We start from the raw sequence: 27,094 nt of genomic DNA, 5'->3' as shown, positions 1-27,094 counted from the left end.
GTTGTATTTGGTTTTGTCTTCACTGTGGATTCACTGCTTCAGGTAGACATTTTCAAATATAGAGACAATGATGAGAGAGAGAGGGGCACTGGGTGGTGGTGTACCTGGTTAAGTGTACGTGTTATAGTGCATAATGAGCCTAGTTCAAGTCTCTGGTCCCCACCTTCAGGGGGAAAGCTTTTGCAGATGGTAAAGTAGTGCTGAGGTAGCTCTCTCGCTATCTCCTCCTCCCCTCTCTATTTCTGTTTCTATTAAATAAATATATTTAAAAAAAAGAAATTTCAGAGAGAGAAAAAAAACAGAGAAACCATAGCACAGAAGCTTCCTCTTCTGGAGTAAGGCACCAAAGTAAAAACCCTGGGGTGAGGGTGAGGGTGGATATTTGGCTTCCCGGGGTGGGGTGGGGGGTGGGTGGGTGGAATGGGACACAGTCTTTTGGTGTTGGGAATGGTGTTTATGTATACTCCTATTAATTTGTAGTCATATAAATCTCTATTTAATTAATATGAGAGGGGAAAATTGATTGTATGTCTCAAACTTTTTAAAGCACAGGCTGAGTCTTTTTAATACATAGGTGGAGTCTTTGATATGTTGACTCTCTCAAAAGCCTAGACCAGAAAGAAGTTAAGCTCTCACTATTTGCAGATGATATGATAGTATACACAGAAAAACCTAAAGAATCCAGCAGAAAACTACTGGAAGTTATTAGGCAATATAGCAATGTGTCAGGCTACAAAATCAATGTACAAAAATCAGTGGCATTTCTTTATGCAAACACTAAATCTGAAGAGGGGATGGGATATGGAGATTGGGTGGTGGGAATTGTGTGGAGTTGTACCCCTCCTACCCTATGGTTTTGTTAATTTATACTTTCTTAAATAAAAATTAAATTTAAAAAAGGGAATAAATAAATATTTTTTAAAAGAGAAAAACAAATAAATAAATAAATAAATCAAAATCCTAGACCAGGGAGAACAGAAGCAACTGGTGGCACAGCCATATACAAATAATGTCAAAGGACATAAACTATGGTGATGCTGGGTATTATACAGCAAATCCTAACAAAGGGATTTTTCAAAGTTAACCCAATTACCAAATAATGTGATTATAACAATAACTATCTACTGTCTTCTTGAACCCTAAGACAGCAGGAACCTCACATATCCACTACAGAGCCTATATTTTCCCCAGTCCTGGAACCTTAGAGTGGGTCTCACTTTCCTGCATGCTTTTCTCAATTCATACCAAATAATATTGCATCTGCTGATCCTAACCTAATCAAAGCAACAAGTACCACCTCAGCATGCTTCACTTCAGACTGTGTCCAGAGACTTCAGGTGTGGAATGACAATCCTTCAGCTTGATTACTAGGGTGAGACCTTTCCTTTCATAGTATTCTCTAATTCCATTCCAGGCAGTTCACTTCCTAACAAAGTCCCAAAACCTAAATATAGACTAGGTCCTGTGAGTTAGAGCATATGTTCACACGTATCCATAAACTAGGGCAAGATATATACCTGAAAGCAAAAGTACACAATAGTCTGCAGTGAGTACCCCCCAACACTTTATCTGCACTATTCCATTCTTTGGGTCCATGATTGTTCAACAATTTGTTTGGCTTTGTACGTTGGCTCTCTTTTTAGCCATCAGGTTCCAGATGCCAGCATGATGCCAATCAGACTTCCCTGGACAGATGATCCCGCTAATATGTCCTAGAGATCCGCTTCTCCATAGCCCCACCCTAGTAGGGAAAGAGAGCGGCAGGCTGGGAGTATGGATCAACCAGTCAATGTCCATGTTCAGTGGGGAAGCAATTACAGAAGCCAAACCTTCCAGCTTCTGCATCCCACAATGACCTTGGGTCCATACTCCCAGAGAGATAAAGAATGGAAGAGCTATCAGAGGAGGGGATGGGATACGGAGATCTGGTGGTGAGAATTGCATGGAGTTGTACCCCTCTTATCCTATAGTTTTGTTAATGTCTCCTTTTTTAATTAATTAAATAAAAGAAGCTTCCTCCAATGTGGTAGGAACCAGGCTTCAACCAGAATCAAGCACTTGTCAAAGTTATGTCATTTTAAACCACTAAGTTTTTGGTAATGTATTAAGGCAGAAATTGAAAAGCAATATACCTTCCACATATGAGCTACCATATTTGAATGAGACCATCACTGTGACTTTATTTGCAACAGCCAAAGATTAGAAACAACTCTAATTCTAGCAGTAGAGAGTAGCTGAACAGGCAGTATTCTGCACATTGAAAAAAAAAAAAAAAAAAGGATATAGACCAGGTTCCAGGAAATAGAGCATATGTTCACACTATTCCATAAACTAGGGCATATATATACCTGAAAGCAGTAGCACACTAGAGTTTGCAGTGAGTAACCCCCCAACACTTCATCTCCACTATTCCAACCTTTGGGTCCATGATTCTTCAACAATTTGTTTGGCTTTGTATGTTAACTCTCTTTTCAGCCACCCAGTTCCAGATGCCATCAGGATTGCCGGCCAGGCTTGCCTGGACTGAAGACCCCACCAATGTGTCCTGGAGCTCCGCTTCCCCAGAGACACACCCTACTAGGGAAAGAGAGAGGCAGACTGGGAGTATGGATCAACCAGTCAACGCCCATGTTCATCGGGGAAGCAATTACAGAAGCCAGACCTCCCATCTTCTGCAACCCACAATGACCCTGGTCCATGCTCCCAGAGGGATAGAGAATGGGAAAGTTATTGGGGAGGGGATGGGATATGGAGATTGGGTAGCAGGAATTGTGTGGAGTTATACCCCTGCCATCCTATGATTTTGTCAATGTCTCCTTTCTTAAATAAATCTTTAAAAAACCTCCAAGACAGGTCTTTATTATCAGGGAAAAAAAGGAATAGAAAGGCTGTATCTGTATGGAAGTATGGGATAACCTATATATATTTTCAAGTGGTATATATTTTCAAGTGCGGCGAAAGCAAGTTCAGAATACTATGTGTATGCCTTTCATGTAGGAGAGGGAAATAAGAACATAAAAATTATTTTTATTTTAATAATAGGATAGAAACAAATTAAGAAAAGTAATTATCTGTGGTGTGGGGTGAAAGATTTGAGGAAGGAAATAAGATTTATGTGAGAGTACATTTTATTATATATAATTTCCATTTGGAATCATGAAAACATTTTACATATGTGAAAAAAATTAAACGCCCACACTTCAGTTTAACAGCTTCCTGTCTGGGATTTATATCCTAAATCTTTTTCTAAAGACTTTTACTATGCTACTCATAGAACTCTACCTCATCCCCACCTGCAGGGGAGTCGCTTCAGAGGTGGTGAAGCAGATCTGCAGGTGTCTATCTTTCTCTCCTCCTCTCTGTCTTCCCCTCCTCTCTCCATTTCTCTCTGTTCTATCCAACAATAGTGACATCAATAACAGCAATAATAACTATAGCAATAAAAAGCAACAAGGACAACAAAAGGGAATAAATAAATATTTTTTAAAAAATACTCAGTGCAAAATAAATCCCCAAGATCAAAAACTGTCCCTTGCCTGATAGAACTGTCAAAATCATAGCCTGCTGTTAGGTTAAGATTGATCATTTCTGCTGATTTTTCTGTTTTTTAATCACACTTGGCTGTTATGGACGTGACTGACAGGCTGTAGGGTAGGGTACACAGTTTCCAAAATGAGTGTCATGAAGTCATAGGTTTTATACAAATAGCAGCAGAGCCATCTGGTGGCAAAATGCTAATACAGCAATTTCAAATTTTGCATATATTTTTTGTTTTAAGTACTGCTCTCATTATACTGAATTTCTATGGGGAGGGCTGGGGCATAAATAAAGCAACCAGAAGTTTTTAATAATAAAGCCTTACTAATACCCTGACTTTATTCTTATTTTTATTAAGGGGACTTAATGCTTTACAGTGCAATCATATGCATATAATTTCATGCATATAATTACATACAGTGCAATCATATGCATATAATTTGCATATAATTTCATGCATATAATTACATACAGTGCAATCATATGCATATAATTTCATTATATAATAGGCCCACAAAGTTTTCTTCTTACCTTCCTTCCCCTTCCTTCCTCAGAGTTCTTTGCTTTGCTGCAGTACTAATTTAACTCTTAATATATGATACTTACTGATGCATATTTATTTATTATAAGAGCACTGCTCAGCTCTGGCTTATGGTTGTGCAGGGAATTCAACCTGAGACTTCGGAGCCTCAGTCATAAAAGTCTCTTTGCATAACCATTAGGCTATCTATCCTGTCCCAGATACATTTTTTTCTTGCACAAAATCCTTACTGCAGCACTGTGTACCGCATCTCTGAGGAATCCACAGTCACTAATTAAAATATTTCTTATTTGTTCATCTTTTCCTAACTGGTGCAGGCAAATCAATGAATTGTTTCTCAGCCCAATTCTTATAGAGATTAAAAAAAAAAAGGTGATTTGGAAAAAAGTAAATTTGATCTTGAAATCTTAAAATCATTGTCGTAAATACACTACTTGGACAACTGATTTCACTGCTTTAATATCCAAATTTCCATAAGACAGTTCAGTTCAATGCAAAAGGAATTCGTTGAGCATCTGTTCTGTGTCCTATACCTTCCAGATTCAGACACTGTGAGGGAGATAATGAAGATGCCTAAGAGTCTGCATCTGGCCATGAGACTCAAAGGTGAGCTGCTCACGTTGTTAAAGGCAGAAATGCTTTTTAAAAAAAAAATATATATATATATATTTATTTATTTATTTATTCATTCATTCCCTTTTGCTGCCCTTGTTGTTTTACTGTTGTAGTTATTATTATTGTCATCGTTGTTGGATAAGACAGAGAGAAATGGAGAAAGGAGCGGAAGGCAGAGAGGAGGAGAGAAAGGTAGACACCTGCAGACCTGCTTCACTGCTTGTGAAGCCACTCCCCTGAAGGCCTTTGCGCCACCTGAGCTTAACCTGCTGCGCTACTGCCTGACTCCCTGGGCAGAAATGCTTAACTTCAAGAAACTAAAGTTCTGATGATGGAGAAGAAATAACCTCAAGGGAGAAAAGACATCATGAAGAGAGAGAGAGAGAGCGCGCAAATATCAACACACACAAGGTGAAAGGGAAAAAATGGTTGGTAATACATAGGTGAGAAGAAAAGTGGAGGGGGATGCAGGCAGTAGTGCATCTGGTTCAGCACACACATTACAGTGAACAAGAACCCAGGTTCAAGCCCCTGGTCCCCACCTGCAATGGAAAAGCTTCATGAGTGGTGTAACAGTGCTATAGGTCTCTCTCTCTCTCCCTCTCTCTCTCTCTTCTCTTCTCTTCTCTTCTCTTCTCTTCTCTTCTCTTCTCTTCTCTCTCAAATTCTTTCTGCCTCTATCCAATAATAAATAAATAGGGACTGGCTGGTAGTGCACCTGGTTGAGCACACATTACAATGCACAATGACCCTGCTTCAAGCCCTCAGTCCCCACCTGCAGGGGAAGACTTCATGAATGGTGAAATGGGTGCAGGTCTCTCTCTCTCTCTCTCTCTCTTTCTATACTTCCTTGTCCCTTCTCAACTTCTGACTGTCTCTATCCAATAAACAAAGATAATTTTTTTAAAAATTTAAAAAAACAGAAAGGTGGAGGATCTAATGGTGATGCACCTGTTACCATATGGAATGATTTGGATTCGATCCCCTGGCCCCCACCTGCAGGGGGAAAGCTTCATGAGTGGTGAACAGGGCTGTGGGTGTCTCTCTGCCTCTCTTTCCCTCTCTATCTCTCCTTCCCTTCTTGATTTCTCTCTGTCTTTATCCAATAAATAGATAAAAATATAAAAAGTGAGTATAGGGGAAATTCATGGGAAACTTTCTCATATGGAAGGGCAGAGGCAGCAGTTTCGTCGCCATTGCGTGGGCTAATATGGAGCTACTAGTTGATTGACAGCCCAAGGCTTACCTTCTCTCCTGGCTTCTGCTATCATCCTGGCAGCCGACTTGCTCATGACATGCACCACGTAGAGAGGGCACCCTGCTGCACTGGCAATGGTGATGGCTCTCAGAGTGGCCTCTGCCTCTACTGCTTCTGGGCGGCATAGCTCATGGCCCTCAGGACCAGTTATCCCCAATGCCAGCATCTTCTTTGCTCCCTACAAAGGCATTAAGACCATGCAGGTTGAGCACTTTGTGGTCTATATACACAATGGCATACTAATCAGATGTTTAAAAATGGTGAATTCACCTTCTTCCCCTCCTCTTGGATGGAGCTGGAAGGAAACATGTGAAATAAGTCAGAAAGAGAAAGAGAAATATAGGATGATCCCACTCATAGAAGTTGAGAAGAACAGAGAGGAAAACACAAAGTAGAACTTGGACTGGGTTTGGTGTATTGAGCCAAAGTAAAGGGCTCTGAGGTACTGGAACATGATGGTATAGGAGGAATTAGACTTGTAGGTAGAGTGTTCTTTAGAAAACAGAAATTCTACACATGTACGAACAACTGTATTTTACTATTCACTGGTGATTCCCCCCCGCCCCCCAATAAAAAATTTTTTTAAAGGTTTGCTTAAAAGAAAAGACTAGAGGGAGTCAGGTGGGTTAAGCTCAAAGACCAGCTCACGGATCCTGGTCGAGCCCCGGGCTCCCCATATGCAGGGGAGTCGCTTCACAGACGGTGAAGCAGGTCTGCAGGTGTCTATCTTTCTCTTCTCATCTCTGTCTTCCCCTCTTCTCTCCATTTCTCTCAGTCCTATCCAACAATGATGACATCAATAACAATAACAATAACTACAACAAGAAAACAAGGGCAATAAAAGGGAATAAATAAATATTGTTTTTTTAAAAAAGAAAAGACTAGAAACACCAGTTAGTATCTAAGCTTTTCAATTTGGGAGTTGTTATTGTTCCAGGATATTATACATATCTTTGAGGAGTTACCCAACAAGCATTTTGTTACAACTGATGTTATAATTCACTTTGTGGAAAAAAGTGGCAGAAAAAGAAAGGTAAACTCTTTTTAAGAATAATTTAAGGAAAAGAAACTTTACAAAGAAATTGAAAAATATTGTTGTGTGGAGAACTGAGAAATGTTATGCATGTACAGACTATTGTATTTACTGTCGACTATAAAACATCAATCCTCAATAAAGAATTAAAAACCCCAAAAATAAAAAAAAAATTTTTTAAAAGAGAGAGCATATGTTCACACATATCCGTAAACTACTGCAAAATATATACCTGAAAGCAGAAGTACACTAGAGTTTGCAGTGAGTACCCCCCAACACTTCCTCTCCACTATTCCAAGCTTTGGGTACATGATTGCTCAACAATTTGTTTGGCTTCGTATGTTAACTCTCTTTTCAGTCACCAGGTTCCAGATGTCATCAGGATGCCGGCCAGGCTTCCCTGGACTGAAGACCCCACCAATGTGTCCTGGAGCTCTGCTTCCCCAGAGACCCATCCTACTAGGGAAAGAGAGAGACAGACTGGGAGTATGGACAGACCAGTCAACACCCATGTTCAGTGGGGAAGCAATTACAGAAGCCAGACCTTCCACCTTCTACAACCCACAATGACCCTGGGTCCATGCTCCCAGAGGGATAGAGAATGGGAAAGCTATCAGGGGAGGGGGTGGGATATCGAGATTGGGTGGTGGGAACTGTGTGGAATTGTACCCCTCCGACCCTATGGTTTTGTTAATTAATCCTTTCTTAAATAATAAAAAATAAAAAAACAAGAAAAAAATTTAAAAATTAAAAATTAACACACACATACACAAAACAAAATTGAAAAGTAAAAGGGATCTGAAATTGCCTGCCTGACAAAAAGAAATAGAAGCAGCAGAACTCATATGTACAGCTTGTGGCAGATGTAATTGGGAGACTGATTCAATTATCTGAAATTAGCCCCTGGATAACTTTGACTCATGGGATAATCAAATATTTTGATTTCCAAGAGCAAAGTGATGAGGATTATTATGAAGTGGAAGGTTTAGAAACTGGTACATGTGTTGAAGAAATCCTGTCTTCCTCTACAGAGGAAAACGTGTGCAAAATTCATGAAGACTTGTCTTTGGAGAAAAATGTTGACAAAGTTAACTTCCACTATGGAATGTGATAACAAAACAAATCACTGTGTAATGAAAATTTAGAATCAGACTTCTTTGAATGCTGTGACCCTTTTAGTGTAGTAAAAATGCATGTGTACTTTTAATATATGATATTCTGTTTAAATTGCAATTTTCTTAATTGTCGGCCAAGATTTGTGTATATGATAAATTTCAGTATCCTACTGAAAAAAGATGAGAGAGATATAAGGTTGGCTTCTATTGCACTCTTTGAAAAACAATGCCCATATTCAAGACATACAAATAGGTTTGGGGAGATAGCATACTATTTATGCAAAAGACTTTAATGCCTGAGGCTCTGAAGTCCTAGTTTCAATCTTTTTTTTAATTTGTTTCAAATATTTTCTTTTAAAAATTTTTGATTATCTTTACAGGATAGAGACAGCCAAAGAGGAAGTGTGTGTGTGTGTGTGTGTGTGTGTGTGTGTGTGTGTGTGTATGTGTGTGTGTAAGAGAGAGAGAGAGAAAGACACCTGCAACATTGCTTCGCCACTTGACAAGTTTCCCCCTGCAGTTGGGGACAAGGAGCTTGAATCTGGGTCCTTGCACAGTATAATACATGCACTTAACTAGGTGCGCCACCACCCAGTCCCCCAAGTTCAATCTTAAGCCAAAGTATCTCTTTCATTAATAAATAAAATATATATTTAAAATACATATAAATGATTCAGAACAAACACACAAAATATCTTAATCTCAATATCAGATCCTGTTGATGTGACCTACTGTTTTTATTATTATTATTATTTGCCACTAGAGTTATAGCTGGGACTCAGTGCCTGCACCATGACTCTAGTGCTCCCAGCAGTCATTTTTTTCCCTTCCATATTTATGTTTTGGACAGAGTGTGATACAGGGAAACAGACAGAGAAAAGAGACATGTGTAGTGCCACTACACTGTTTTTTGAAGCTCCACCATTGCAGCTGGGGACTGGGAGCATGAACCCAAATTCTCATGTATATTAACATGTGTGCTCTACCAAGTGCAACATCAACCAGTCCCTGTATTATATTATGTAATTAATTCTACTTTTAACTGCATCACAGTTTTCACAATCCCCTCCCTTATAAATTCCATTTCTCCCTTACAATAAGGACAGCATAGTCAAGACTCTGAGTGGGAAAGTGACTTATCTGGAGTTGGCTCTGTTATGACATGGAGCAATCAAATTTAAGTGTTGGTCTGCTTGAATTTACAGCTCATGCTCTCATCTTATTATCGCCACTGTCTCCTAGCCGCCAAGCCTAAACCTCACTGACTTTCATGGAAACTGAGCCCCCAGGAAAGAAAAACAGCTGCTAATCAAAAGCATTTAAGAGACAATTCTTTAAATCTTACAGAAGGTGTACCCTTTGGGCACTAATAATGGAGCTAGCATGAGAAATAAACATCGTTTCGACTATTCCAGAATGCATTTTAATATCCAGCTTCTGAAAAGAGTAGAGTTTTAATCAGTTATCTGACATGTTGCTTACATCATTAGATTTTCACTTATATTCTCACCTTGGCATCTGAACAGCCTGGGCTACTTTAAGGGAGGAAAATAAAGTGCTGGGATACATAAAAAGAATAGTTGCTGGTTATAATAAAAGAAGTTCAAGGTCTAATAGCTGGCTTGAGAGAGAAATGCTCACTGAAATGCATACACCACCTGGATAAAAGTAGAATACCAGTCCAGGGTAGGTAGCATAATGGTTATGCAAAGAGACTCTCATGCCTGAGGCTCCAAAGTCCCAAATTCAATCAATCCCCTGCACCATCATAAGCCATGGCTGAACAGGGTTATGGTAAAATAAGAAAGAAAAAAAAAGATATAAAGCAGGATAAAGAATAGGGAAACTTCCAACGAAGGGGATGGGACACAGAACTCTGGCTGTGTGGAATTGTACCCCCTCTTATCCTTCAAGCTTGCTAATCATTATTAAATCATTAATAAAAAAAATGAGAACATGACAGGCTAACAAGTGTTCCCAAGCCATGGAGAATAATATTTTGTTTCTGAATGTCTATTCCGCCACTGCATTCAATGAGTTTTCTCACAACTGTCTTCTCTTAAATTATGTCCTCTTTTATTAGTGCAGCAGGTTAAACACATGTGGCACAAAGCATAAAGACCTGCATAAGGATCCTGGTTCAAGTCCCTAGCTCCCCACCTGCAGGGGAGTCCCTTCACAGGTGGTGAAGCAGGTCTGCAGGTGTCTATCTTTCTGTCTTCCCCTCCTCTCTAGATTTCTCTCTTTCCTATCCAACAATGACGACAACAATAATAACTACAACAGTAAAACAACAAAGGCAACAAAAGGGAATAAATAAATATTACAAAAAAAACTTTTGCAATGTTCATGTTCACCTCTGCAATTAGGTCTCCATTTTCCGCATGGACCTGAGCAATTGCTCCAATTTCCTTGCACTGAGTGAAGGCTGCATATAGCTCAGCATCTCCCACCATGTACACATCTTTATAGGCCATAAACATCTTGAAGGAGTTTACTCCTTTATCTTGGGTGAGGATTCTCATTTCTTCTTTGACCTGCATGAAGGCAACAACAGGGGAAAAAAGCCATTCTCTTATTTATCTGTTTATTATTGAATAGCGACAGAGAGAAATTGAGAGGGGTGGGGGAGACACAGAAGGGGAGAGATGGAGTGACACCTGTTCTTCTTCTAGCGTTTGCCCTTTTTCCATAGCCAGTCAACAGCGTCAGGTTGAGCCTGATGTAAAGTTTCGAGACCTCCTTTGAATCTGGAGAGGTGGCAGTCGTTGACTATGTGGGTCATAGTCTCTGTCTGGAGCCACAGGGGCAGTTCGGGTTGTCTCTGGCTCCCCAGCGATGGAACATAGCGGCACACCGGCCATGGCCTGTTCGATAGCGATTGAGGAGGACCCAATCATAACGTGCTAGGTCAAAGCCGGGTTGATGCTTGCAGGGGTCTGTGATGAGGTGTTTGTTCTGTAGACCTGCTTCACCACTCCCTCTACAGGTGGGGACCAGGGGCTTGAACTCGGGTCCATACGCACTGTAATATGAGTGTTTAACCAGGTGCACCACCACCTGACCCCTAAAAAGTCAACCCCAGCACCTCAGAATACAGTTTTATCTTGAAACAGGAGTATTACGAATGTAAGTAGTTAAGACAAGGTCCTTTCAGTTAACTCTAATTCAGTTTGAGTACTGTCTTTATGACAAAGAAAATCTGGATACCAACATGTGCATAAAGAGAACATGTGAAAAGGAAGGTAGAAGCTGGGTCAGTGCTTCAACAAATCAAGAAAGACCAAAGATTTATAGTGAACTATTAGAAATTGGTAAAATTAGAACTATTAGAAATTGGTAAAAGACTATTAGAAAACTAAAAGACTATTAAAAAAACTATTAGAAATTGGGATGGTTGGGCTAAAGCATTGTCTGGGAATATGGTATCAAAATTGAGAATAGGACTACAAAGCTGGGCCCCTAATATACCGAAAATGGACTTCTTAGCTTCTTCTCACACCCAGACTTTTAGTTCCAGCTGCTCTATTCTTACCATTAGGTTCCTGATTATTAAATAGTTGTCCTTCTTTATCCCTTACCACTTTTCAGTCACCAAGTTGCAGATGCTACCATGATGCTACGTGACCTCCCTGGGTAGACAACCTCACCAATGTGTCCTAGAACCTCACCTCTCTAGAGCCCTACCCCATTGGGGAAAGATAGAAGAAACAGGTTTGGAGTACAGATCCACCTGCCAATGCCCATGTCCAGCAGAGAAGCAATTACAGAAGTCAGACCTTCCACTTTCTGCACCCCATAAAGAATTTTGGTCTATACTCCCAGAGGGATAGGGAATAGGAATCCTTCCAATGGATGGGAATGGGATATGGAACTCTGGTGGTGGCTATTGTACCCCTTTTATCCTACAATCTTGCTAAGCATTATTAAATCACTAATAAGATAAAGAATTAAATAAATGAATAAAGGCATATGACAGACTTATCCTGATAGATTTCAGAATGAACCAGTCCTGCTGCCACCTTCATCTTGAACTTCTATCCTCCCAAGCCAAGCAACAATCGATTTCTGAAGCTTCAACCATCCAGTCTATGGTAGCAGCAAGAGAATGAACATTCTTTACCCCTAACACACACACAAGAGTAGTTATTTCATTTAAGACTTTTTAAGATGGTGAGATAAAGATCATAACACTGTTCATTTATGCTGTGCTGGGCTTAGAACCCACGGTGGTTTCAAGCATGCAAGGCATGTACTCTACTGCTGAGTCAACTTCTTTGGTTCCTAAAGACATATTTGGGAGACAACCTGCAATTGTAACAGGTTAAAAATTGTTTTTTTTTTATTTTATCTGATAGGACAGAAAAATTGAGAGGGGAGGGGAGCAGAAAGATAGACATTTGCAGACCTGCTTCACCACTCATAAAGTGTCTCCACTGCAAGTGAGGAGTGGGGGCTCAAACCCCGGTCCTTGAGTTTAGTAGTATGTGAGCTTAACCAGGTGTACCACTGCTTGGCCCCACAGGTTACTAATTCACATACTAAAGTATAAGACGCACCACTTATGCTATTATGTATATTATCACTTATGCTCTACTTTATACAAATCGGGTGGGGAAGAATTGGGATGTGGTATAGTGGCTTTGAACTAGATTTTCATGCCTGTTGCCAGGAAGTCCCCAGTTCAATTCCTAACACTGCCATAAAAAAAGGAGCTGAGTATGCCTCTCTCTCTCTCTCTCTCTCTCTCATCAGAATTATACAGGGGGAAGAGAGAGAAAAGAGGGGGAGAGGAAAAGAGAATAAAAAGAAAGGAAGAATAAGGTCTTAAAAGCACAAAAGAGAGAAGATAAATCAATTAGAAAACTCTTTTTGGAGAAAAATTAACTTTAGCTGTGAACTATAAACTCTGCTGTTATGTTTGCTGAACCATTTGTTAAAGATTAATAATTTGTTTTCTACTAACTAGGTACTTAAAAGCCAGTTTTCAAGGACAGATGAGGTAAAAAGTTTTGAAATTGGTGACTTCAAAAATAAGTCATCCTTATACACCTTTTCTGATAAAAAGGTTTTTATTTATTTTTTAATCTATCTTGTCTATTTATTGTATAGAGACAGCCAGAAATTGAGAGAGAAGGGGCTGATAGGGAGAGAGGTCAAGAGACACTTGCAGCCCTGCTTCACCACTCGAAATGCTTTCCCCCTGCAGGTGAAGGCTGGGGGCTTGAACCTGGGTCCTTGCACATTGTAACATATGCACTCAACCAGGTGCACCACCACCTGGCCCCTAATAAAAAGGTTTTATGAGTTGTATCCAAAACAGAAAATGTGTTTATTTAAATCACAAATAAAATTTTCTTCCAAAGTACCCACATGTATTTTTCTTTTTAATGAGAGGAAATGAAAGTATGTTGATCTCTCTCAAAACTTTCTTTTCTTGCAAAGCCTGGGGACCTAAGAATGTAGGGGGCTAGCTGAAGCTTCGTCAGGATATGATTCTGCTAGGTGTGGACAGTAGTAGCACCAGGTTAGGATACAGCTAGGAGAAGACTTTGAACAGGCTCCTGGTCTATTTCTTGTTGGTTTTCCTCCTGACATTAAACATTACTAATTGAAGTATACTTTTTGAAGTAACATGCCATTTAAAATAATCTCTAAGTAGTAAATTTAAGAAAGAGAGATTAGTAATTTTTTTATTGCCACCATAATTATTGCTGGGGCTCTATGCATGAGCAGTGAATCCATCACTCTTGAAAACTTTTTTTCTTTCTTGTTAATTGCCACCAGTGTTATCATGGGGGCTGGGTGCCAGCACTACAAATCATAGCTCCCAGAGGCCACCTTTTTCTCCTTTTTTTTCTTTTCTTTCTATTTTATTTGATAAGACAGGGAGAAACTCAAAGGGGAGGGGAGATAAAGAGGGGAAAAAGACAGACACCTGCAGAGCTGCTTCATAGCTCGTGAAGCATCCCCACCCCTGCAAGTGGGGAACTGGGGCTTGAACCTGGGTGCTTGCATATGGTATGTGTGCAATCAAGTGGGTACACCATAGGCTGGCCTCCACATCATTTTTTTTCAACAGGACAGTGAAACTGAGAGGTAAGGTAGGGGGCTGAGTGGTGCCACAAGTAGAAGGAACTAAGTTCAAGTCCCAGGCCCCAATCTGCAGGTGGAAGCTTCATGAACAGTGGAGCAGGGCTACACTTATTTTTCTCTCACCCTCTCTACCTCTCACTCCTCTCTCAACATCTCTCTGTCCTATCCAAATAAAAGAAAGAAAAGGAAAAATGGTCACTGGGAGCTGTGGATTCATTGTGGAGGTACTGAGCCCCAATGATTACTCTTGTGTTAATAAAAAAAGAGAGAGAGACAGAAAGAGAGAGAGAGAAAGAGAGACAGACAGAGAGAGAGAGAAAGAGAGAGAAGAGACAGACCCACAGCACTGCATCACTGCTCCTGAAGCCACTCCCCTAGTGCAGGTGGGGACTGGGGAGTTGAACCCAGGTCCTTGTCTATGGCAACATACGCCATAACTAGGTGCACCAGCAACTGTTCCCCAAATAAATACTTTTTAAAATCACACTGGTGAATATGCAAGGAAAAATCTGCTCAACACCCTCCTGCACTACTGCTGGTAGGAATGTAAATTGATCAGACCCCTGTGGAGAGCAGTCTGGAGAACTCTCAGAAGGCTAGAAGTGGACCTGTCCTATGACCCCACAATTCCTCTCCTGGGGATATACCTATGGAACCAAACACACACTTCCATCCAAAAAACATTTGTTTATTCATAGCAGCACAATCTTTAATAGCCAAAACCTGGAATAACCCCAGTATTCAACAACAAATGAGTGACTGAGAAAGCTGTGGTATATATACACAGTGGAATACTACTTAGCTATTAAGAATGGTGAATTCACCTTTTTTACCTCATCTTGGATGGAGCTTGAAGAAATCATGTTAAATGAGATAAGCCAGAAAGAAAAGAATGAATGTGGGATGATCTCACTCATGGACAAAAGTTAAAAAATAAGAACAAAAAGGAAAACACAAAGCAGAACTTGGACTGGTTTTGGTGTACTGATCCAAAGTAAAGGGCTCAGGAGTGTGGAGGGGAAAGTTCATGTCCTGGAACATGAAGAGGAGAATCTAGGTGTGGGGGGGGGGTTAAAGTGTTATGTGGAAAACAGAGAAATACTACCTATGTACCAACTACTGTATTTTACTGTCAACTATTAATTTATTAATAACCCAATACAGAAAATAAAGAAAAAAAATGGAAAGTCTGCCCTTCCACTCTGACTTCCAATCACCCTGGAAGCAACCAACTATGTATGTTTTGATTGGATCTGTTTCTTGACATTCAGAGCAAGGACTCAGTGTTAGAAATCAGACCCCTGCTGGCTCACCTGGTCACTCCACCAGGTCACTGCCACATGAAGACTGTAGTCACAGCAGACTTTGGGATCTGCCCAGCTTCTCCAGGTCTCAAAGGCCTCAAGGAGGGAGCTTCCTTTCTGAGGAATGGCAAAATCAAGTATCATGGTGGTGCCTCCTGCCAGGGCTGCCTGAAATCATAAGAATTTCAATACATTAGCCATTAATCACTCCCTGGACACCATGTTTGCAAATTCGGTGGATCCAGGAAATTGCACAAAGTTGCTGCTTATTTTAAAGGCTCGTTGGGGACATGAATTGGCTTTCTATCCATGAAAGTTTGAGGTGTTGAAACTGCTGGAATTGCTTCTATAAGAGGAATCACATGTCTGATAAAATTAAAATGGCTTGGACTCAATGTAAATAGAGCACACATGGGGGAAAAAAACAAAATGAAAAAGTGAAAATTCAGAAAAATAGCTTCTCCAGAGAATATCTATTGTTAAAAAATTTCACACCATTAGAATCAGTATTCGGGAATTAAATCTCTAACTTTCCTGTGATCCACCTAGAATCCTGGGAGACTGTCACCTTCATTTTCCATGACTATGGGGTATCCCTTTCACTTCCCTAAACTGCCACTGTCTCCTTTGATCCCAGCTTCTGCTCAGATCTTAGTTCAGAGTCCCACCATCCTTTCCCATGATCTTTATGTCTTTAATTTTGTCCCCCCTCCCTGCAACATAAATTCTTCATTATAACTAAAGGGAAATTCCAATGCACAGATGTAATTGCTTAACTCCAAATCTTTTTTTTTTTTATTTTACTTTTTTTTTTGCCTCCAGGGTTATTGTTGGGGCTCAGTGCCTGCCTCATGAATCCACTGCTCCTGGAGGCCATTTTTCCCTCTTTTGTTGTCCTTGTTGTAGCCTTGTTGTGGTTATTATTGTTGTTGTTGATGTTGTTCATTGTTGGATAGGACAGAGAGAAATGGAGAGAGGAGGGGAAGACAGAGGGGGGAGAGAAAGATAGACACCTGCAGACCTGCTTCACCGCCTGTGAAGTGACTCCCCTGTAGGTGGGGGGGGGGGGGCTGGAACCGGGGTCCTTACACTGGTCCTTGGGCTTTGCGCCACGTGCGCTTAACCCGCTGCTCTACCGCCCAACCCCCAAAATACTATTAACTCCAAATCTTAACATAGTGTGCCCTTACTGCTTCTGGAATGAAGTAACTATACTTTCTTTTCCTGCCTTCATTTTTTGGAGGGGTGGGGGGTGATGTTTGAGGGTAGACTGGGATGTATTGGGGTGGAACAGGGAAATAACCCAGGGCATCATACATGTTAGGTAGGCATTCTACCTCTGAGCTACATCTCTGACAGTCCTCACTTCTGTCTCTCTCTCTCTCTCTCTCTCTCCTTTTATTTATTGTGCACTCTCCACATTGTCTTTCTATACATATCCCCTTGCCTCACCAAGTATGAAATAGTTAATCACAGTGTCAGCTAGCCAATTGTGCATACTCAATACTCATCTATCACCTTTGATGTCTAACTCTTTTCTCTCCATCATCCAGTGCAGTCTACTCCTCCCTACTCCCAGACATCTCCTACATATGCAAAGAGTCTCTCCTTCCTTTCCCTTCTCCTCCACTACTCAGTGCTACCTTCTGACTAGATTAGGACACTAGGTTCTTTAGTGTCACCTAGGTCTCGTGTTTGTCACTCCCAATCTTGTGTTGAATTTCCCAATACTTTTAGGATGCAGAAGAGACAACTGTCACACCACCTATAAGGTCAACATGACCTGAACATTATCTTCTTAGTTCTCCAACTCATTCAATTATTCCAGTGACACCATTCCCATCTCTTTGAAGAGCTCTGAGTTCCTTTCCACTTTAGAAAGAATTCTTGTTCTTTTCTCCATAGTATTTGCTCTAGGTTTGAAGACCAGTGATTCTCAATTCCGAGTCACAGTGGTATCTTCTAAGGAAAAGTTTCCCAGAGATACTGACTTCATTGATGTAGTTTTATCTCTGCATTGTCTGTGTGCGGTGATGATAGTTAATTGCACTATATTGTATACATAGAAGTTGCTAGCTGGACAGACAACCCCACCAATGTGCCTTGGGGAAGCAATTACAGAAGCCAGACCTTCAACCTTCTGCATCCCACAATGATCTTGGGTCCATACTCCCAGAAGGTTAAAGAATAGGATAGCTATCAGGGGAGAGGGTGGGATATGGAGTTCTGGTGGTGGGAATTGTGTGAAGTTGTACCCCTCTTATCCTATGGTTTTGTCAATGTTTCCTTTTTATAAATAAAAAAAATTAAAAAACGAAGTTGTTAACATAAGTCTTTAAGGTTCTCATAAGGAAAACAAGTAACAGTGTATTATTATCTTTAACTATCCTTCCGTGGTGATCATTCTGCAATATATACAGATATTGTATATATGGAATCATTATACCATACCTCTGAAGTAAATAAAATATTACAAGCTGAGGGCTGGGCAGTGGGGCTGGGAAGTAGCACAGCAGGTTAAGTGCACATGGCTCAAAGTGCAAGGACCAGTGTAAGAATCGAGGTTCAAGCCTGTGGCTCCTCACCTGCAGGAGGGTCACTTCATAAGCAGTGAAACAAGTCTGCAGGTGTCTTTCTCTCCACCACTCTGTCTTCCTTCCCCTCCTCTCAATTTCTCTCTGTCCTATCCAACAACAATAGCAACAACAGCAGCAATAACAACAATAATAATAATAACAAAGGCAACAACAAAATGGAAAAAAATGTTCTCCAGGAGCAGTGGATTCATAGTGCAGGCACCAAACCCCAGCAATAACCCTGGAGACAAAAAATAATAATATTAATAAATAAATAACAATAATTAAACTAAAACATTATTTAAACATATGACATGCTATTTATACCTCAAAAAGTAATAAAAAAATTAAAAAATTCTATGTCCAGTTAAACTGACTTACAGTTTTATAAGTCAATGCCCACAATTAAGTAGGGTACAATTAAATAGTAATTACACTGTTAGTGGGAACAGAAATCGAAAAGCAACCTGGACACATGCATTGAACATCTTTAAGAAGGATCTGTTATTCCTTGACATAGTCATTTCATGCTGGTGCTCACGTGGAGTGGCTCCAACCGGGGGTGGGGAGTAAGCCTCCGACCCTCCCTCATCAGTTCTAGTGACTGTGTGAAATAGAAAGAGGCATCGGGAGATATTCTGGTATGAACATCCGTTTATTTGGAGATGGGTCCAGGCATTTATACTGAGTTAAACAAAGAACATTTTTCACATATGTCAGAAATTACAGGTTTCTTAAAGGTCAGTTTGCCCCCATGGTAGGGGGTTGGTATGACAAGAATTGATAAAGGTCAAGACAATTAGTTTCCATGATGCAAAGGTATTTGAGAAAAGCATAGGGGTTAAACCAGTAAGGTGAGGTAGAGAAAGAGAAAAACAAAACTTGATGTAAATCACAGATATCAAAGGTCACAAGGAAATAGAACGTGGGGTCTCACTGCTGGGGTACTGGCAGGGTGTATGATAGAGTGTGTTCTCCTATAGTGAATGTGTGAACTTTGAAGCAAGCAGCCACTTAGTCTGCTATCAAGAGAATGAACTAAGTATGAGAGGCAGTAGGCATTCTGTGAGCTTGAGAGACTAACAAGGAGAAACTGAGTCTGGGAGACTTTTCCTCTTGGCTCATCTTTATAAGGAGAGAGGCTAACAAGTGGAGTGTCTTTCCAGACCTCCGTCCAAGGATGGGAGAGCTCCCCTAAGCTCTACCAAGCTTTCACATAGTCCCACAATTTCATTCTGGGAAGTGACTTCTAAATCAATCAAGAATCAGCCTGGTAAGTTACATCACTATAATACTATGTGCAAGCAGAAAATCAGGGAAACCATGAAAAAAATCTAACAGAGAAAAGATGAAGACAGTATTGGAGACAGTTGGGAAACTGAATAGAAAATGCACTGTACAACGACTGGAAGAAAGAATACATTTGGTTTGGAATATGCTAAATTTGAAATTCTTGTGGGACATTCTCAGACAGAAACAGAAGTTTGATCTTTAAAAATCTCAGGACTAGAGAGAAAGCTCTGGAATTCAGCCTTAAGGAGGGAATAATAAATCACACATTCAGGGGCCAGGCAGTGGGGCACCTGGTTAAGCAGTCACATTATAGTTCAAGCCCCTGGTCCTCAACTATGGGGGAAAACCTTCAGGAATGGTTTAGCAGGGATGTAGGTGTCTCTCTTTCTCTATCCCTCTCTATCTTTCCCTTGCATTTCAATTTCTCTCTGTCTCTATCCAACAGTAAAACTAAATAAACTACTTTCTCTTTTAAAAATTGGGCTCAGGGAAAAATTACTGAAGTCATGTACCACATGGAACATACCTAAAATAGACTTCCTAGCTTCTTTACACAGGAAAACTCTTAGCTCCATTTGCTCAGTTCCTAGCTTTTGGTTCTTGTTTATTGAATAATTTGCTTTATATCTTACTGCTTTTCAGTTTCAGATGCTACCATGATGCCATCCTGGTCTCCCCAGGCAGACGACCTCACCAATGTGTCCCAAAGTCTCCCCTCTCCAGAGCCTTACCCCATTAGGGAAAGATATAAACAGGCTGGGGATTTGGATCTACCTGCCAGCATTCGTGTCCAACAGAGAAGCAATTACAGGAACAGACCTTCCACCTTCTTGCCCCAATAAGGAATTTTGTTCCACACTCCCAGAGGGATAAAACATAGGGAAGCTTCCAATGGAGGGGATGGGATATGGCTCTCTGGTGGTGGGAATTGTATGGAATTATAGCCCAGTTATCTTATAATCTTGTTAATAAATCACTAATACAATAAAAAAACCAGAAATCACATATTTTAATGTCAGCTAAGCTCATGAGCAAATGTTTAATGAATAGGACTGACTCTAATGAGTGTGCAGTTTTTATTAGGTGAAAGAGATATGTATATGAACCCCAAGGAAACCTGAACTAGGGGGCAAAAATGACAAAAGTATAGGTGATTTAGATATTACTTTTCTCTGTTTTCCTTTTTAAAATAGACTCTCCATTCAACCAATATGAATTGGACAACCTTACTTTTGCAGAATTTTTCCTGGATAATGAGTGATCACTAGCTTCAAATCCTTTGAAAATCTTTTAAAATAGTGGTCTGGGAGATGGCGCAGTGGAGCAGGCATTGGACTCTCAAGTATCAAGTCTGGAGTTCAATCCCTGACAGCATATGTACCAGAGTGATATCTGGTTCTTTTCCACTCTCATCCTGTCTTTTCCACTCTCTCTCCTATCTTTCTCATTAATAAATAAATAAAACCTTTAAAAATATTTTAAAATAGAATTTCTTCTGATATTCTCTTCATTTTCCTGTTGAGGGGAAGTGACTTGCCCAAGGTCACATAGTCTACACACATTCTGAAGCCAAGCCTTGAACTTTGGTAAGCAATAGGAAAAAAAAAAAAAAAAAGGAATTTAATTTGCAATCAAGTTTTCTAAACAGTCATTCTACAAGGCAAGAAAAACCTATAAATACATAAATGTATGCTTAAGCACATACCTTCCACTGCCTTATTATAAGTAATCACTTTTTGTGGCATATTACTATATATACATATATATATATATATAATTCTCTGTGTATTCCCAGTTGAAAACAAAAGATTCTTCTGCCAGCTACTGATGTTGCCAGATTTTTAATGTGAGTCCACCAATCTAAGCTTCATACATGTCTCAATATAAATACATATATTTTAAATCTGATAAGCCCTTGTAATTCACTCTCTTGTCACAGGATGTAGTAAAAGCAAAGCCATATTCCTTTACATTTATCTAATTCAGAATATTCACTTGAATAAAAAAAGTTTCATTGTCTTTCCTCCTGGAATTATTGGAAGCTTACTCCACATCTAATACTGACCAAGAAAATAAAATATAATTTTCTTAAAGCAGAACCCTGTTTCCATTAGTTATACCAGATAGAAGGCTTTTTACCTGTAATTAAATAGATCAGTTATAGGCTTTAAGGCAAACTCTGATATGAATTGGATTTACAAAATATATAACCTTTGCCTGACCTATATTTCATCTTTGAATTCCACCTCATTACAGTCCATTGATCAGTAAACAAGAGGCCAGTCTCCCTTCTACTGTGTCAGATATTATAAAAGAACAGCCGGGTACAAGAAACAAGCTATTGGTCTAACCTTTGGGGACCTGTTTCCTGAAAGCACAATACATCATTTCTCCTGTATGGATTTCTGTATCCTCAAGATGATGTGACCATTCCTATTACTAGTACAAATGCTGCACAAACCTAATCCCTGAGATATGTATTGATTTTGATAAACTGTCTCCGATGTGGGGAAGGTGAGTTTCTTTCCAGCTGAGTATCTTGAGTATGTTCCTACTCTGTGTCTGAGAGAAACCATCTTACATTATTAGCATGAGCACACTCAGCTTTTTGTTTTTTTTTTTTGGGGGGGTGGGTCCATCATGTGCCACTTTGACAAATCCAGATATTAGATGCTTATTTCAGCAGGAAGAGAATCCTGCCATTAAGTGCTCTGACAATGGCAAATAGTCCTGGTTTGGCATGTCTCTGTTTCTTCAATTGTTAAAAGTGATTAATTCCACTAAGGATTATAGGAAGGTAGTGCACATCTTAGCCCTATGTCTGGTACACTCTTATTATGATTTTCTTCAATTTTATTTTTTTTTTTGGTTAGGATAAAGAGAAATTGAGAGAGGGAAAGAGACAGAGAGACACCTACAGACTTGCTTCACCACTTGCAAAACTTTCCCTCTGCAGGTGGGGACCAGGCACTAGAACTGAGTCCTTACACACTGTAATGTGTACACTTAGCCAAGTCCACTACCACCTTTAATCAAGTATGCCACCACCCTGACCCTTTCTTCCTTCCTTTCTTTTTTTCTTTCTTTTTTCTGTCAACCAGGGGTTATGCCAGGGGCTCCAGTGCACAATGAATTTACAGCTCCCAGTGACCATCCCCTTTTAAACTTTATTGAACAGGATAGAGAGAAATTAAAAGGAGAGGGGAAAGTAGAGAGGGAGAGCGATAAATACCTGCAGATCTGCTTCACCACTCATGAAAATTCCCCCTGCAGTTGGAAAGTGGGAGCTTGAACCCAGGGCCTTACACATAGTACAATGTACACTTATCCAGGTGCACTACTGCCTGACCACCAGCCCTTCTAATTTTCATTTTTGTATTATTTTTATTTATTTATTGGATAGAGATAGGCAGAAATTGAGAGGGGAAGGGGGTGATAGGGAGAGAGACATAGAGACACCAGCAACACTGCTTCACAACTTGCAAAGCTTTCCTCCTGCAGGTGGGAACTGGGGCCTGGAACCAGGGTCCTTGCACATTGTAACATGTGTGTTCAACCAGGTGTACCACTACCCAGCCCACAGTCCCTCTAATTTTCTGTGATCATGTATTATTTTGCTATCTGAAAAATGATCAGATCTTTGAAAGGTAAATGTAATTTTGTTAGAATTTAGCTTTTTTTTTTTAGTAAAAAGGGATAAGGAATATTCATGTTTCTAAACAGATAATGACCTGTCCTACAAAGACTTTGACCACTTCCCTGATGGTACAGGTTGATAATTAATGGCTGGGGGAAACTTCCCAAATGTCAGTGTGAGCAGCCTGCCCTAGAGACCTCTCTGAGTCAAATACCTTTTATCCTTCATGATAGACTATCAAGGATTGGCTGGGGTGGGGTGTAGGGAGAATAAAACTGCCAGAAAGTCATAGGGTTAACAAACTTCTTGTTGATTAGTTTGCAAACCTGCAGAACCTATACCTGAATTAAATAGTTGAATTTGTTTCAATGCAGAGAAAAGTATGGGCCTCTGATCTGGGGGAATTGCACATGCATAAGGCCCAGTGAAGAGATTACTTCTTAAAAAAATAATTTTTATTAGTGATTCAATGATAACAAGATTGTAAGATAATGGGTACAATTCCATACAGTTCCTACCACCAGAGTTCCCTGCCCCGTCCCCTCCATTGGAAGCTTCTCATTCTTTATCCCTCTGGGAATATGGACCAAAGATTTTTTGGGGAGAATGTGGGAGTTCTGGTTTCTGTAATTGCTTCTCCGCTGAACACAGACATTGGCAGGTGGATCCATAGCCCCAGCCTGTTTCTATCTTTCCCTTGTGGGCTAGGGCTCTGGAGAGGTGAGGCTCTGGGACACAATGGTAAGGTCATCTGCCTGGGGAGGTCAAAGTATATCAATGCCTTTGGTTTCGAGGGAGCCATCTTAGGTTGGGGAAGTAGAATAGTGGTTATGTCAAAGACGTTCATGCCTGACTTCCCAAAGGCTCCAAGTTCTATTCCCAGCAACATCTTAAGCCAGAGCTGAGCAGTGCTCTGCTAATTAATTTAAAAGGGAGGAGTCATCTCTTTTTCTGTAGTTCTAAATGCTTCAGGAAAGTGTGGCTTGGACTTCATTGTCCTGCTGAGATTGATGCTATAACTTTGTGATTCTCCTTTTTAATTTTTTTTCCCTCTAGGGTTATTGCTGGGGCTTGGTGCCTACACTACGAATCCAGTGCTCCTGGAGGCATTTTTTTCCCACTGTTGTGGTTGTTGTTATTGGATAGTACAGAGAGAAATTGAGAAAGGAGGGGAAGACAGAGAGGGAGAGAGAAAGATAGACACCAGCAGATCTGCTTCACCCCTTGCAAAGCAAACCCCCTGCAGGTGGGGAGCTGGGGCTCCAATCAGGATCCTTGTGCTGGTCCTTGCACTTTGTATTATGTGCACTTAACATTGTGCACTACCACCCAGCCCTCTTTTAAAATTTTTTATTATCTTTATTTATTTATTATTGGATAAAGACAGTCAGAAATCAAGAGAGAAGATGGAGATAGAGAGACACCTGCAACCGTATTTCACTGCTTGTGAAACTTTCCCCATGCAGGTAGGGACCAGGGGCTCAAACCTGGGTCCTTGTGCTTTGTAATATGTGTGCTTAACCAGGTGTGCTACCTCCTGACCTCTAATTTATATGATTCTCTAAGCCTGCCCTGTTCATCTCCAAAACTCATTTTCAAGAGCTCTGAGGAAATGTTTACATTCTTTCCATTGACTGAAACCTAGAGGCCCTTGTGTCTGGAGAAACCCAGCTACTCTGACCTGGTTATCTGGGATTGGTCATCTGAGGCTATAGCACTAACACTAAAGCCTCAGGTGCTCAAGCAGCTAGAAGCAGAATTGTTGTGATGTACCCATGACAAGTAAATCGCCAGAGAGGACTGAAGGAATACAATTGTGAAAGCTGGAACGTTTCTGGAACACATTTCTTTAAATTCAAAATTCTAGATGATGGACCCAATGGGCTTCCAGCCTACCCAGACTTCTCCATAGCCACCACACAATGCTGGGGGCCCAAACAGTAAGGCCTAGGTGAATGCACTCTTCATTTGGTTTTCAGTGGGGATGAAGGCACTGTGGGGATGCCTGACTTAATGTGTAGCTTCTACAGACATTTTAGAAGTTTTCATAGATTTCCATAGAACTTTGATGAAAATGGAAGTCTATGCTACCATGACACTATCCTGACCTCCCTGGGCAGACGACCTCACCAATGTGTCCTGGAAGCTCAAACTCCAAGCCCTACCTCACTAGAGAAAGACAGAAACAGGCTGGGGGGGGGGGGTATGGATCCACCTGCCAATGTCCATGTTCAACAGAGAAGCAATTACAGAAGCCTGAACTACCACTTTCTGCACCCCATAAGGAATTTTGGTCCATACTCCCAGTAGGGGAGGAATAATAGGGGAAAGATGACCAGAGGACTCTGAATTCCAGAGAGAGGAAGGAAAAGAGAGGGACATTTGGATGTAGTAATAGGTGTAGATGTGATTTGGAAAGGAAGAGAAGGTGGGATCATAGGGGGAATAAGGGGCAAATATATACAAATGTAGACAGATAGTTGTAGAAATAATAGTTAACCCATATCTGCAACCTCAGGAGAACTGCTACAGCTTCCAATGGAGGGAATGGGGATTCAGAACTCTGGTGGTGGAACAGTGCAGACTTCTACCCTTGTTATCTTGTAACTTTGTAAATCCATATTAAATCGCTAATAAATTTTAAAAAGTCCAGTAATGGAGAAGTCAACACAGTATCATTTATTTATTTATTTTCTCTGCAAAGGTGCAATAAAATACATTGTTTATAAGAAGGAAGAAAGAAAGAAATGGAAGAGAAGGAAAGAAAGAAAGGGAAAGAAAGAAATGCAAGGGAGTGGATTGCCAGAACGTGTCAAATTACCCCAAAGAGAAGCATAAAGGGTTTTTGGTTTAGCCAAAGCAGAGAAACCCAGTAGGAAGTGACGGGGGGGGGGGGGGGGGGGGAATGGGGAGGGCTCAGCACCAGGCTGGCTACAGTCTCTGTGCCAGGCCCCAGCCCCACACACACACCTGCTTTTCTCCTCTACACCCTCAGCCCTGGACAGGCTACCCCAGGTCCCCGGGACGAGTACCTTGGTGCCCTGGTAAAAGTCGTCGACCGACCGTGAACCCATGAAGGGGAACTGCATATGCGTGTGCGTGTCGATGCCACCTGGCAGGACCAGCTTGCCCGCAGCGTCCAGGACTCTCAGACCAGTGGGCGCGCCTCCCTGGGGCAGCAGGTGTGACCCCAGAGCCCTCACCACGCCATCCTCCACCAGCACGTCCGCCACCTCCGAACTGTCAGCGTTGACCACTCGGCCCCCGCGGATCAGGAACCGGTGCGCGGCCATGGCGAGGGGCCCACAGGCTGGAGCAGGTCTCTTCCAGGGACCCTGGAGACCTGGCACTCTCTGCTCTGACCCCCAGGTTGTCCCCGTAGGGCTTATCAGCAGGCCTGGGGGCGTGGTCTCTGCCAGGGGAGGAGCAAGAGGAGGTGGAGGCTGGGGAAAAAAATCTGAGGAACCTCATCTCACCAGAGCCCTACCACACTAGGGAAAGAGAAACAGGCTGGGGGTGGAGGGTTATGGATCCACCTGCCTGCCAATGTCCATGTCCAGTGGAGAAGCAATTACAGAAACCAGATCTTCCACCTTCTGCACCCCATAAGTAATTTTGGGAAGAAGCTAGCTAGGAAGTCTATTTTAGGTATGTTCCAAGGGGCCCATAACTTCAGAATTATTTGCCTGAGCCTGGTAGTTAACATGCAGGTGGACTAAAAATACCGTCTCAATTCTTACCTTTGGGTTCCTGATTATTTAAAAATGTGTCCTGTTTTATATCTTACTGCCTTTCAGCCACCAAGTTGCAGATTTTACCATCCTGACATCCGTGGTCAGAGGATCTCACCAATCAATGTGTCCTGGGACCTCCCATCTCCAGCCCCTACCCAACTAGGAAAAGCTAGAAACAGGTTGGGGTATGGATTCACCTGCCAACGTTCATGTCCAGAAGAGAAGTAATTACAGAAGCCAGAACTCCCACCTTATGCACCCCATAAAGAATTTTCATCTATACACCCAGAGGGGGAGAAAGAATAGGGGGAAGAAGACCAGAGGGCTCTCTCTGAACTCTTAACTCCATCAGGAC

General features: G+C 41.1%; 1 protein-coding gene across 2 annotated transcripts in view; it reads right to left on the bottom strand.

Moving 5' to 3' along the window:
• DPYS (dihydropyrimidinase) overlaps window positions 1-26,364 on the bottom strand; it is a 119,919-nt gene extending 93,555 nt beyond the window's left edge. The window contains exons 1-4 of one of the 2 annotated variants that reach the window (XM_007533672.3): window positions 26,038-26,364; window positions 15,509-15,667; window positions 10,457-10,636; window positions 5,940-6,129 (exon numbers count right to left, since the gene is read on the bottom strand). In XM_007533672.3, the coding sequence (XP_007533734.1) occupies window positions 5,940-6,129; window positions 10,457-10,636; window positions 15,509-15,667; window positions 26,038-26,298 (790 nt within the window). In that variant the 5' untranslated portion in view covers window positions 26,299-26,364. The remainder of the gene's footprint in view (window positions 1-5,939; window positions 6,130-10,456; window positions 10,637-15,508; window positions 15,668-26,037) is intronic. The other variant, XM_060195995.1, reaches the window with a different exon arrangement.
• Window positions 26,365-27,094: the final 730 nt, after the last annotated feature.

This window comes from Erinaceus europaeus, chromosome 1 (genome assembly GCF_950295315.1).
Source record: "Erinaceus europaeus chromosome 1, mEriEur2.1, whole genome shotgun sequence".
Taxonomy (NCBI): domain Eukaryota; kingdom Metazoa; phylum Chordata; class Mammalia; order Eulipotyphla; family Erinaceidae; genus Erinaceus; species Erinaceus europaeus.
This window is presented reverse-complemented; position numbering and strand designations above follow the sequence as displayed.